This window comes from Panthera leo, chromosome A3, assembly GCF_018350215.1.
Source record: "Panthera leo isolate Ple1 chromosome A3, P.leo_Ple1_pat1.1, whole genome shotgun sequence".
Taxonomy (NCBI): Eukaryota; Metazoa; Chordata; class Mammalia; order Carnivora; family Felidae; genus Panthera; species Panthera leo.
In genome coordinates, this window is record NC_056681.1 from 21,834,250 (window position 1) to 21,847,420 (window position 13,171).

The window sequence follows — 13,171 nt, forward strand, 5'->3', positions numbered from 1 at the left end:
ACAAAAAGAGGAAGTTCAATAATCAGAGACATTTAGAAAATTATACACCACAGGCAACTGCCAAGGTGTAAGAAATAAAATACAGACGTCCTGAAAAGGGGGCCATCAACTCGGAAATCAGGAATGATCTGCTAGAAGAAGACTGGTCAGAAAACAGTAACTAAAAACGATGAGGGCAGAGGGGCCAGAAAGCAGAGCCACAGAAGTAAAAGCCAAGAGACTAGAATATACAAAGGCACATGAAGAGGACAAGAAAGAGCATCAGGGAAGGGAGGGGAGGACAGAAGAGAGGGGAGAGGAAAGAGAAAGTCAGAGCTAGAATTATACGCAAATAATATTTTGAAAGAATAACCTAATAGCCGCGTGCAGGGTGCAGTGCACTAAAGCACTGAGTGCCGGGCGCGGGGATGGGCAAATGGAAAGCAGGATGAACAGAGAGCTGGAGGGTGAGGGTTGGGAGGGGAGCCAGGTCTGGAGGAGAAGATACCACACGCAACAGTCCAGGGCGAGACAAGGTCAGCATCAGGGCAGTTTCACTAGGACGGGTAAGAAAAAAATAAAAGGAAAGATACAGGACGTGGTAACAAGAAGGATAACACTTGCTGACCGCCCACTGAAGTTCCAGGCATTTTATGAACATCTTTTGCGGAAAGAAAAGCTATTGGGAGGTTTGTCTTACTCGTGTATAACGGACCAGGCGACCGTCACACGTAAGTTAATTAAGCTGTGTCGTCTTCTTCCTCCACTCTTTAAAGTGGTATTTACCCCAAACACCAGAGTGCTATGAAACTTAATATGCGTCAGAGCTTAAAGGTCTTTGGACAGAACTCCTTGATGTGTCTCGTCTTCATCAACAAAGTAACCAGAATGCGGTTGACGCAGAAGACCGCGTTATCAAACTTGACATACAGTAAACCAAAATACGGAAGTTGTCTGCAGTAATTTTAAAAAGCAAAACCTGGCTACCAAATTAACCCTAGAAACCCCGGGGCTACCCCCGACTAGGAGGAATTAGTGGTAAAGACTGCGGTAGCCACCACCGTCACTGCCACCGTGTCTGAGAGTCATCATTATGCTAAGTGCTGGGCTACCGAATCCTCACAACAGCATTATAAGCGTGATATCCCCGTTTTACAGACAAGAAAGCTAAAGCTCAAAGTGGTTAAGGAACTTAGCTAAAGGTCACTGCAACAGTAAGGGAGAAGGTTAGGTTCATCTGATTCCAAAAATGATGCTTTCGCCACCACACTTCATAACACGGCACACGGGAACACATGCCAGGTTTAAACGGGGCTAAGTTCTGGTAAATTCTAGCTATTGATCCTACTGTAATGACACTGTCACTTACCTCCAACAATATTATTAAAAGTCTCAGGAAAAAAAATAAGATGCTGAAAACTCCCCACTCATCCTCCTCATCTAAGAAACTCCCAAATATATTCTCTTGAAAAGTTCTTACATATGCGATGTAAAAACTGTATTATCTATTCACATGCTTATTTAATATGCATGACATTTGATCTATCTGCCTATCTACTCATCCATCCATCCATCCATCCACCCAATGTTAGAGTCAGACACCTATAGGACAGGAATATGAATCGGGCAAAACAACAACAACAACAACAACAACAACAAAATAAAGAATATAAATCAGGCATGTAGTAAGTACTATCATTATATCCCTTGAATAACACCATGCATAACTAAGTAATTATTAACTAGTATGCGATGACTGTTAATTAAACAGGAGCCTCAAGAGACAGGTGGGGGACACGTGAAAAGAACAATGATGAAGAGTCAGAGCAAACACGAGGACGGGGTCATGTCATATTCATCTTTGGTTCACATCTTCAGTGAACTGAATTACCCCCAAATTATCACCAGCCATGTAATCTCGTTCAAACCCCTTTATTTCCTTACAGCTTAGTTTCCTCGCCTGTCAAATGGTGGCAAATGGTCTCTGCCCAGCCCATCTCTCTGAGTAGCTAGAAGGAACAAATTAGGGCGTGTACATCGAAGGCCAAGGAAATCAAAGTACTAAGAAAATATGAAAGCATTTTATAAGAAAGACGGTTAGTCAAGTCTTCCCACAGAATGGCCAAAGCCCTCACTGTTGCCGTCACTCTTCCCCAAAGCCTCGAAAATCTAAAACGTAAGCTAACAACAGCATGGTCTCCCTTTCTGGGTCACAATGGGTTGGAAGATCTAATTTTATATTTCGGCTGTGCCACAGACATTCAGATTGATCAAGTCCTTTTTCAGCCTCTAAGGTCTTATGGGCCAGGTATCATATTTTTCTTTGATTAGTCTTAATACCATGCTCACAAATGTGTCACGTTAAGCCTAAGAACTTTTCTTAAAAAGGAAAAAAAAAAAAAAAATTGACAATGGTGGTGGTTTTATATAGGACAGGATAAATGTCTAACTTTTATCAAGAGAAGTCGTTTCTAAAAATGTTCCAGTAGTTATTTCCCTGCCTACTCTCCTGCCTCAGCTGAGAAGTCAAACACAAAACCAGTTACCAGCTACCAGGTCTGGTAAACATCTCATCAATTCCACCACTAACTGATTTTACGTAAATTCCTAACTTTCACCAAAGAACATTTCAGCAAGGCAGTAATGAGTCCGTAATTGTAATCATCACCTCCCGGGTAATGGAGTATGACCCGGAAGACAGAGGTCATCTGAAGACCTGAAAGTGGAATGAAAACCCGAACTAAAGACAGGCGGGCAGACTCTCAATTTGGATGAGAAAATGCAGCGTGGTCTGCCGCCCATCCAGCATTTCTTCACAGGCCGACTCTGGGCATGGGTGATAGGTTTTTCCACTATAGTTACAATTTCATTTCACAAGGTAAAAGGCTCTCCCGTCCAAGTATAATAGGAAAACAGAGAGCCTGTCTCTCTGTGAATTACTAAAACACAGTTTTTGATAGCCTATTTTGTCATGTCGAGTAGAAAGGCCACCCCACACACTCCCTCTGTACCTGTCCACTACTGGGGCAGTAAGCTAGAGTAATAAGAGGTGACATAGAAAAGGCCAGCTGGGCACAAAATGGTCCACAATACAGCAGCTCTTGGAAAAAGAGGGGTATTTACGTCTGGTTGGGTTTTTTTTGGTTTTTTTCTTTTGGCATGATCCATGTAGTTTTGGTACAGAAACTGAGCACTAATCTCATTAATCTCCAATGAGACAGGTCCATAAGGAGAAAATTTATTAAAAAAAAAAAAAAAGATTAGAACAAGATGGTAGTAAGCAGATGGGTTTTTTTAAAAAAGTCATTTCATAAAGGATTCCTTAAGAAAAATGAACCAGTACAGTATAGATTCAGAGTATATAATTGATTTAATGCAACAAATGTGGGTTTTTATAAAAAAAATTTTTTTCTTTTGTTCCTAGACTAGGACAGTGAGATATGGCTCAATTAATGCAGATGAGTTTCAAAACACAGACAAAATGGTCTTTTTCTCCTTTTAAAACAGTTGGCACAGAACGACCTAGAAAAAAACCTGTACGCTTAATTCTCTCCCAATCCTAGATCACACTAATATGAGGGAGAAAATGCACTCATTCAAGATGCACTAAGGACCTACTAAATGCTAATGGGCGCTATTATGCCACAGGGGAGATGCCCAAAGCAGGCTACCACCACCCACATCTTCCAGGGGCAAGATATTCACCTGAACTCATAAACAAGATCAAAGGTTACATTAAGAGGTCCTTTTCCTAAATTGCCACTTTGGCACTTTTAACGTAACCTGACTTTCTTCAGAGCATATTTAAATGGCTTTAAATATGGGAGGCTTATCAGTGCAGATTATCAGACATGTCAGCCTACTGATGAGAAAAAGAAGTACCTTCCTTTCAGGGTAGTTTTGATTCTGGAAATATCGAGATGAGAATAGCTTCCAGCAAAACAACAGCTCAAGAGACGCAGGTCTTGTTAGACAGCGCTTGCAGGAAAGCTCTGGAGCAACAGCCGACTCCCTCCCAGTCCAATTAGGAGAAAGCCCCGAGGAGGCTCAGACCCTTCCCAGCCCTAGTCCTGCTCATGAACATGGGACTCTGATGCAGAGCCCCCCTGACTACTGCACACACCCTCCAGGATAATATGGGATGCTGCTCTCAGTTTGCTCCACTCTAGCTTTCTCAGACCCAAACTGCTCAAATTCAATTGATCCCTGCTGGTCTAAAAAAAACTCTGCTCTTTATTTTCCAGTTCCCACAGTAATTCCTCACAAAATCCAACAGGACAACTTTCCAGGTCTTCCTGGCTTTATAGAGTCTAAGAAAACTAAGCAGTAATTTAGGGAAGAATAGTGCTAACGACCACTCCCTAAAATTATCCCAGACCAAAAAAAAAAAAAAAAAAAAAAAAAAAAAAAAAAGCTGTCCCATCAGCACCAAAAATCTCCTCTATAACTAACAAATCTCTCCCTTCCTGCATATTAGCATGCAACTCACTGTAATAATGCCTGAAGTTAACATTACAATGAGGCCACATTTTTCTGAATCACCAAAGTCTGAAAGCAGACTTTGGATAAATGTGGTTTATTCAATACATATATATATAAGTTTACATATATAAATTATATATAAGTTATATAAATATACAATTGTATAATAAATATACAATTATATATTTATGTAACTTATATATAATTTATATATAATATAAATATAATTTAAATATTATAAAATATTTATATATTTGTATATAATATACAAAACATATATTATATATAAATATTATAAAAATAATATAAATATATAACAGTTTATATAATTTATATATAACTTACACATCATATATATATATATATATATATATATATATGTATGTATATATATATATATATAAAAGAATAGAGCACGTACCAGGGAAGCAGTAGTGGTGATTTTTTTTGTGGGGGGGGGAGGTGGGAGGGGAAGGGGAATCATGAGCCTGATGTCCTGCTAAGTTTCTAGTGACTACAGGAGCACGTCAGCTCCCAGCACGTGAGGCATGGCAATTTCCACTGCCAAGATACAGACCATGAAAATAAACTTGAAACACACTCTAATCTCCACATCTGTCAAAAGCTTACCCATCTCCAATACCCAATTCCCTAATCACCCCCAAGCCAGAAGTGACTCATACCTCAGAACTCCAATGGCATTTCCTGAGCACAATACTCCAAGGGCACTTACCGTGCATAGTAAGTAACTTGTAAGTGAGTAAGTGTTTTTGCTATCGACTGGAGTTATTATTTCTTGCTTCCCCAACAGCACCCAATAGGGCTTATCACAAAGAGGAGAAACCCAGTAAATGCCGTGATCTACCATAAGGACTTTAGAAAGGATTGCCCCGAGTTGTCACTCAAACTGAGAATGCAGCTAATGACATACAAAACTAGGATACTTATAGATGTTGGGCTGTGGTGATTTATTTTTTTGTTGGTGGTGGTAAAAGGGGTGATGAACCACCATCTGGGGTTTTTATCTTCCCCTTGTTTCATTCTTCCCTGTTCCTTTAGGCAAAATGAGTAAATATGGCTTACCCTGGGCCACAAAAACTGTTTGCTTAGCAGTACCTTAAGAAAATATCTTTAAATGTAACTTTGATTTTATGATTCTGTAGAAACTCCAAAAGGTTCACAAAAAAGGGACTCTAAACATATTTAAATGACTTACTTCAAAGGAAAAAGCAGTAATTCTAAAAGGCGGTAGCTGTTGGATCCCACCTTGCCTTCCCTTCTAACACAGTCAGAGTGACTCTCCAAAGCTGTGTGAGAGGTATGCCCCTCCCTCTCAGCCCCTCGTCCCCAGAGGTGCTCTTCACAGACCAGAATTCCACTCGCGGCCAACGGCCTGCTGGGCTCCAGCCTCTGGGGGGGGGGGGGGGGGGGGGGGCGGAGACGGGGCCCAGAAGCGCTGACAAGCCTTCACCAGCAGCAGCGATGCAGAGCGCCAGAATAAACTCTGAAGCTGCCCCTCACGGTTGAAAGCACGAGGCACAAGCTGTCGTCTCGCATCCTCTGCTCTTAAGGTTACAACAAACCAGCCTCTGATCCAATTAAAATCCCTATAGTTTATGTTTTCTCTGAGAAGGACAAAGGCAAAGATGACCTGAGCTTGTGGGGGGCATGACCAGCCACGTATGGTCTTGGTTGATAAATGAAGAGTTAAAAAAGATGAAAAATCTAAGTCATGACTGCCATGAAATTGTTCATTCACGGTACAGTGTTTCGGGCAGTTACAGCTGTACAACAGTAAACTGTTAACAAGCGTCTCCTGAAGAAAAATCTCCATTCTAGACCACAGGTGAGACAAGACGCAGGGTGCAAGGCTGTGGGGAGACCACCGTCCCGAAACGAGAGAGGGTGCATCAGTTGCAAGTCAAGAGGGCCTACCCTTTCCTGAAACCACTTTCAAGAAAAACTGTACTTTGAGGAGGATGACATTTCCCCTAATTGCTTTAGCTAATTAAAATTAGGTAATTAAAAAAATTTCAAATGCACTTTAAATTTGATGTAGGGCATAATTAAAAATCAGATTTAAAAAAATATCATTAGGGCAGTAGGGTGAAGGCTGGCATACTAGAGGGGGGAAAAATGCAGCCTGGCTCTCAAGAAAACAGGAGGGAAGTGGCAGTCTGTCAAAGTTATTATAGGGGGACTTGTTTTTTTTCCTTTTTAAAGACCAGAACTTAACAACGTGGAACATCTGTGTCCTTGCCTTTCCCAAGTATGCCGATGTCGAACAGCGCTCTCGCGTCAGTCTTCTCCCCAGCAGGAACCAGCCTGGTGAATCAGCAAAGTGTCAGCATCTTGGGAAGGCTGCTACTATTAGACTTAGCAGGGATAGAAAAAAGAATGAGGGCCGTGTCTGCAGAGACAAACTTGGTGCTGCGTGTGTGAACGCGCAAGGGAGCAGACGACTGGGCGAGGCCGTCGGGGACGTGGCAAGTCTCAAAGGGCGCTGGAGAGAGCACTGGGCTGGACATCAATCAGGGGCCTAGAGTGCCAGCCTCGGCCTCAACAGTTGGCTGTCCGACATCTGGACCTCAGATGCGTCACTGAAGAAATAAAGAAGGCCCTGGGTTAAGTCATCTCTAAGGGCTGTTTAGATTCAGAACATCTACCATTCTGTAGGTGAATTAAGATGTGAAGTCACAACTAGAACTCTCCCTTACCGACACCGCGAGGACCAGTTAGTACCTTGAATGGGACCGATCAGATGGTATAGATACCCTAATACGTGTTTCTTGCCTGATGCCGCTTGATAATCCAGTAGAGTCCACTGTTCCTCAGAGTCTAGTACAGTGCCTGGTACACAATGAAGCACTCAAAGCAGGTCTGCCGAATGACTTCATGAGACCCTACACTCAGCTTACCCAGAAACACGCCAATTGACCAGGGTTCTCGCACAACCCGCAATTCAGCAGAAAACCCTGGGGAACCCACTCATCAATCTGAGGACTTACGGAGTGATTCTTAATACTCTCAAACCTAACATGAAGTATCAGAAATGGTTTAAGATCACCCTTCAAGAAGCCTGCATTAAAATTATTCCCTGATTTATTTCTATGAGAAATATCAGGCAGGAAAGAACCTAGTCAGACATGCTCTCAGGAGAGAGATTACCAGAAAGATGAAAATAACATGAAGCAGCAGCAGATTCCCCGTGAATATCACTCAGGCAGACTAACTACATTTGTCTCGTACCTTCGGAAATCTGGATTCAAATAGAACAACTATTGGAAGAGAATTTACTTTAATGAACATATCCCCGACCACAGGCACATCAAAAACCGACTGCAGAAAGCTGCTGCACATCTGAGAGCAAAGACAAAGTATAAGATGGTTTTGGAAGTCACGGTTCAGAGTCAGTTAAAAGTAACATCTAGTAAGTGCCTACTGTGTATCAGAAACTGCTTAGCCCTTAACGTCGTCTCCTTTAGTACTCTCAGTAACACTGCAAGGCAAAAGTTATTAACTCCACTTCTGCAGGTGCCAATAGTGAGGGCTGCAGGGGCATCAAATTTCGCACAAGAAATGAAGCTGGGAGCCAAACCTGGATCATCTGTTTGGATCTAATGCTCATTCAGCAAACAGTACATGTTTCTGTGCACTGAGCCTGTTTTAAGGAATAGGGGTTGCAGCAGTGGACAAAAGAGATTAAAATCCCTGTCTTCCTAGACATTCCAATGTGCTTTCTACCACGGTTCACTGCCTCCTCTGGTCTCAAATCCGCTGGGCCGCCTGTTAGCAGAATGATGTCTAGATCAACAGATTCATGTCCTATCCGGCCTTGCCGCTATCATGGGCCTGGAAATCAAGATCCTGAGAAATTAATGCTATTAAGGTGTGAATAGATACATCATGATGAATTCCAGCACTAACAGGAGAAAACAGGACAATTAAGGACTGCCCAAGATGTATTCATAGATAAAAAACAGGTTTTCAAATGAGTAAAGAGCAGCGTGTTTCAAGATCAGAGGTAATTAGAATGAAAACAGAACACCAGACGTGACAGGAGACATCAGCAGAGACAGACAGAAGAGAGTAAACAGCATTCCCCCACCATGTCAGCCTTCCTGCTGAGGACAGATCTGAAAGGATATCTGTATTATCGTGTCCAAGTAACCCAAGAAGAGACTGCACAGCATTCAGCTCCACCAGCAGGTGGTACAGGTCTGGCATGGTGGCCACCACGTGCATCTCCTGAATGATGTCATTTAGGTCCAGCTCGGATTCCATAAACCTAGGAGAGGAAAACAAGACAGCATCAGTGAAAGGAAAGCAGGGAGGAGCAAAGAACAACATAATCCAGACAGAGAGACAATCTGTCAAAGTGTCTGCAACAGACCAACCAGGAAGTACACTCATCCAAACATCACACTGTCACACAATTTCCTGGAGAAATCGATTTCCTCATTACAAAAATCAATCTTGGATTCAGATCTCATTACAGGGTTCCCCTTATTCTTGTAGTCACAAGTTGCCTTTTAGAGGCTCCTGAAGCATTCTGTAGCATTAAGTGATCTGCCCACCAGCAGACGAGCTGTGGATGAGCTACCGTCACCACTCGGTGTGGCAATCCACTATGCTGCCCTGACACAGTTATCCTACTAATCTGGAAAAAGTTTCTCTTACCCGCCACTTCAGATCAAGGGCCAATTATTCCCCTTCCCCACAGGAAGATACCGAGATTCTGCTGCCATCCAAAAATCCCCTCCCTTCCTCCAAACCCCCTCCCTTCAGTCCTTCAGTGAGCCGACTAGGGGGCAGACCCAAAAGTAAAGCAGATCTAGTCTCTGGCATCCTGTAATCACCACCACACCTTACGCAGCATGATACTTCATTCACATTTTCACACCTGAACCTTTCAACAAACCTATGCCCAGGCGCTAAGTACAAAACTTCTCTGCATTTGCCTCTCCCTGCATTCCCTTAGTGTTTGACATATAAGAAATGCCCACTAAACCTTTGATGAACAAGATAGGAAGCTTTGTTCCGAGGAGGAAGGGAGCCAATCCATGTAAAGCAGCTGAACAACACCTGACTGAGAGTAACTGAGGGGCAGCAGCTCCAGACTCTGGAGCCAGACTGCCTGGGTCTGAACCTGAGTTAGCCGCTTACTTCACTTCTCTGTGCCTCCGTTTCTCATCTGTAAATAAGATGATAGTTACCTACTGTTCCTGGAGGAACGAAAGGGTTCCTGTAACGAGTCAGTGAATAAGCACATATAAAACACTTAAGAGGCGCCTGGATGGCTCAGTCAGTTAAGCGTCTGACTTCGGCTCAGGTCATGATCTCACGGTTCGTGGGTTCGAGCCCCGTGTCGGGCTCTGTGCTGACAGCTCGGAGCCTGGAGCCTGCTTCTCATTCTGTGTCTCCCTCTCTCTCTGCCCCTCCCTGGCTCGTGCTCTCTTTCGCTCTCTCTCAAAAATAAATACGCATTAAAAAAATTTTTCTAAACACTTAAGAAAAAGTGCCTGACATATAAAAAGCACTCTACGTTTGCTCTCATTTGTTCTTTTCCTGATACTACTATTATTAATATGTCTATCTGCCCTTCTAGAATTACATCTTTTGTCTCTACATATCCACCGATGCCTGCTTAATTAAAATGAGGCCATAAAGAAAAGGAACATAAGCCGGGACTTTTGAAGTCATATAGGCCTCATTCAGATGCCTGCGTGGCTGGGCTCACACTACCTCTCCAGAAATCTGGACTCTGTGAGGAACAAAATCTGGAGACTATAGTTCTTTAAAACATGCCTGTATTTCACACAATATCCCTTACCATTGTTTTTCCCATTACTTTTTTTATTCATAACATTTATAGATATATTTTCTAATTATAAAATACTTTTTATAAAAAACTGGGAAAAGAAAGATAAGCTTTCAAAAGGTAAACAGACATCGCCCATTATCTTACTGACCAGAAATAACCACTGCTAATACTCTGGTAGGTTTAAGCAATTTTTCTTAACTCCCAGCCTTTTCCTCCCCGAAAGCAGCCCACATAGTATACGGTTCTATACTCAATTTTTGCGGTTGTTGTTAACATAGGCTGAACAATTTCCCTTATGAAACATTCTTCTACACCAGGAAAAGCCAGTATCTGATGCTGCTGTCAGTCCTTCTCCCGTGGCAAAATCCATCTCTGAGCCCAGCACTCTTCCCTGCTGAGCCCAGACATGACTTCAGTATCCTTCTCAACACAGCGCTCCAAAAAGAGACCAGCAATCAATCCCAGTGTGGGGGTAGGAGATGAAGCCATCTGAAATTCCTAATCTAAATAATACCTTTTAGAAAAAGCTACATGGTATTCCCTTGCATGGATCTATCACAATTTATTTTACCAATCCCCCTTTGTCAGACATTCAGATCGTTTCCAATCTTTTCCCTTACAACAAAAGACACTAGGATGCATGTATTCATAATTACTGCGTTAGGGTAAATTCCCAGGAAGGTGCCCAGTCAGAAAGTGTGCATAACTTAACAGATTTTGCTACAGCTCGCTGGAAAGGTACCAACAGTGTGTGAAGTGCCTGTTCCCCCCGCCCCCCTCAAAACCGGTATTACTTAAAATCTCCTCCAATTTGAGATGAGAAATATAACTTATTTTTTATTTTGCATTTCTGATACTAAGACAGTTCAATTTTTGTTAATGTTTACTGGTTGTGTTTCTTCTTTGATCATTTTTACATCAGGGTGCTCATCTAATTTGTCGATTTGTAAGCACTCTATATTAAGGAAATTAACCTCTGCTATATATTGCAAAAAAAAAAAAACAAACCAGAGAAAGATATTTGCCCTTTGATTTGTATATTGTGCTTTTTAAAATAAAAGTTTTTAGGGGTGCCTGGGTGGCTCAGTCGGTTAAGCATCCAACTTCGGCTCAGGTCATGCTCTCACGGTTCAGGAGTTCGAGCCCCCGCATCAGGCTCTGGGCTGACAGCTCACAGCCTGGAGCCTGCAGCCCACTTCAGAATCTGTATCTCCCTCTTTCTGCCCCTCCCCAGCTGGTGCTCTCTCTCTCTCTCTCTCTCAAAAATAAACAAACATTAAAAAACAAACTTTTTTTTTAAGTTTTTAAAAGTCTAAGTCATCAAATCTTTGCCTTTATGAACTCTATTTCACATGTATCCTGAGCAAGGTTTTTCCCCTATGCTAAGATCGGAATATATTTTATAATATACTACTTTTATGTTTGTACATATTTAAATGTTTGGGAGTAAATAATTCCGAGATACACTTTAGCATATGATATGGAGCAAAGATCTAACTTTATCTACTGCTAGTGTTTGGCCAGTTGTCCCAATGCCATAATCTACCCTTTTTCCACAGATCTGAAGAAATGCCACCTTTACCATGCACTAAATTTTAATGTGTCCTCTAATCTTTTTATGGGCTTTTCACTCCATCTCAGAGATTGGTTTACAAATTCCTGAGCCAGGAAGGACCACACTTCCACATTATTACAGTCTATTTTTCTCTGTTACAGCAAAATACTGTTTTTCTTCTTTTCCAACACTTCCTTGTCTATTCTCAACCTGCTTACTATTCCAATTTCAAAATTATTTTTCTCAAGATTCTCCCCCATACCACTTTTTTTAAGGCTCCCTCCACTGTGCTCACAAGCACAGATTACCCTTCTAGGTCACTAGGTTCCCTATCACCTAGCGTGTGGAAGCCAAGTGAGAATCACGATGTGGGAGAGCTGGTGCAGAATCCAGACACTGGGCAGCAGATCTGTATCATCTCTGAACCTAACAGGCTCAGCAAACCTCTCGGGCTTACATGCCTTACATGTGTGCTTTTAAAAAATCTGATTTGTAGGGAGTAATGTGACAAAAGATTTTTACTGGGAAGAACTGGCAAGGGCACTAAACAGTACTAAACAACGTCATGTGGAGTACAAGGAAATGATTTGGGGACCTGGGGGATAATCAGTGAATGAATGTCAGCCTGGAGACAAGCCTCCGGGGTATCCTGCAGGGCTCCGCTCCCTCCTTAGGCTTGTTTTTGAGGAACAACTTGGTGGTGAAGATATATAAACAATGAACTTAACAAATGTCATGTAACGCAAAGCTTATGGAGACAAGGAACACGGCAGACGACAGAATCAATTCAAAAAGTTCCTAACAGGCAATAATGATGGGCCAAATCCAACAGGAGGAAAATTACCCAGGATCCACACAGAGCGCCGCACTGAACCACAGAGCCACACAAACGCACACAGTGAGACAGATACAGCTTAGTAAGAGCACATGTGTAGAAAGGACAAGATGGGGGGCGCCTGGGTGGCTCAGTCGGTTAAGCATCCGACTTCAGCTCAGGTCACGATCTCACGGTCCGTGAGTTCGAGCCCCGCGTCGGGCTCTGGGCTGATGGCTCAGAGCCTGGATCCTGCTTCCGATTCTGTGTCTCCCTCTCTCTCTGCCCCTCCCCCGTTCATGCTCTGTCTCTCTCTGTCTCAAAAATAAATAAAACGTTGAAAAAAAAAAAAAAAAAAGAAAGGACAAGATGGTTTCAGTTCCTTGTAACCGCGATACAAGTCAGACCATGAGAGAGTCCTGCCGGGACAGAGACTCCTCCTTCATCTCCGGACACCCAGCGCCGGGCACACTCCCTGGTCCACTACAGAAATTTAGCAGATGCCTGGCAAAGGAAG

The 13,171-nt window shown here is 42.5% G+C and overlaps 1 protein-coding gene across 2 annotated transcripts in view; it reads right to left on the minus strand.

Moving 5' to 3' along the window:
- The window catches only part of CTNNBL1 (catenin beta like 1), a 160,381-nt gene that overhangs the window by 107,948 nt on the left and 39,262 nt on the right, over nt 1–13,171 (minus strand). For both annotated transcript variants that reach the window (XM_042931003.1, XM_042931004.1), the window contains exon 4: nt 8,610–8,749. In XM_042931003.1, the coding sequence (XP_042786937.1) occupies nt 8,610–8,749 (140 nt within the window). The remainder of the gene's footprint in view (nt 1–8,609; nt 8,750–13,171) is intronic.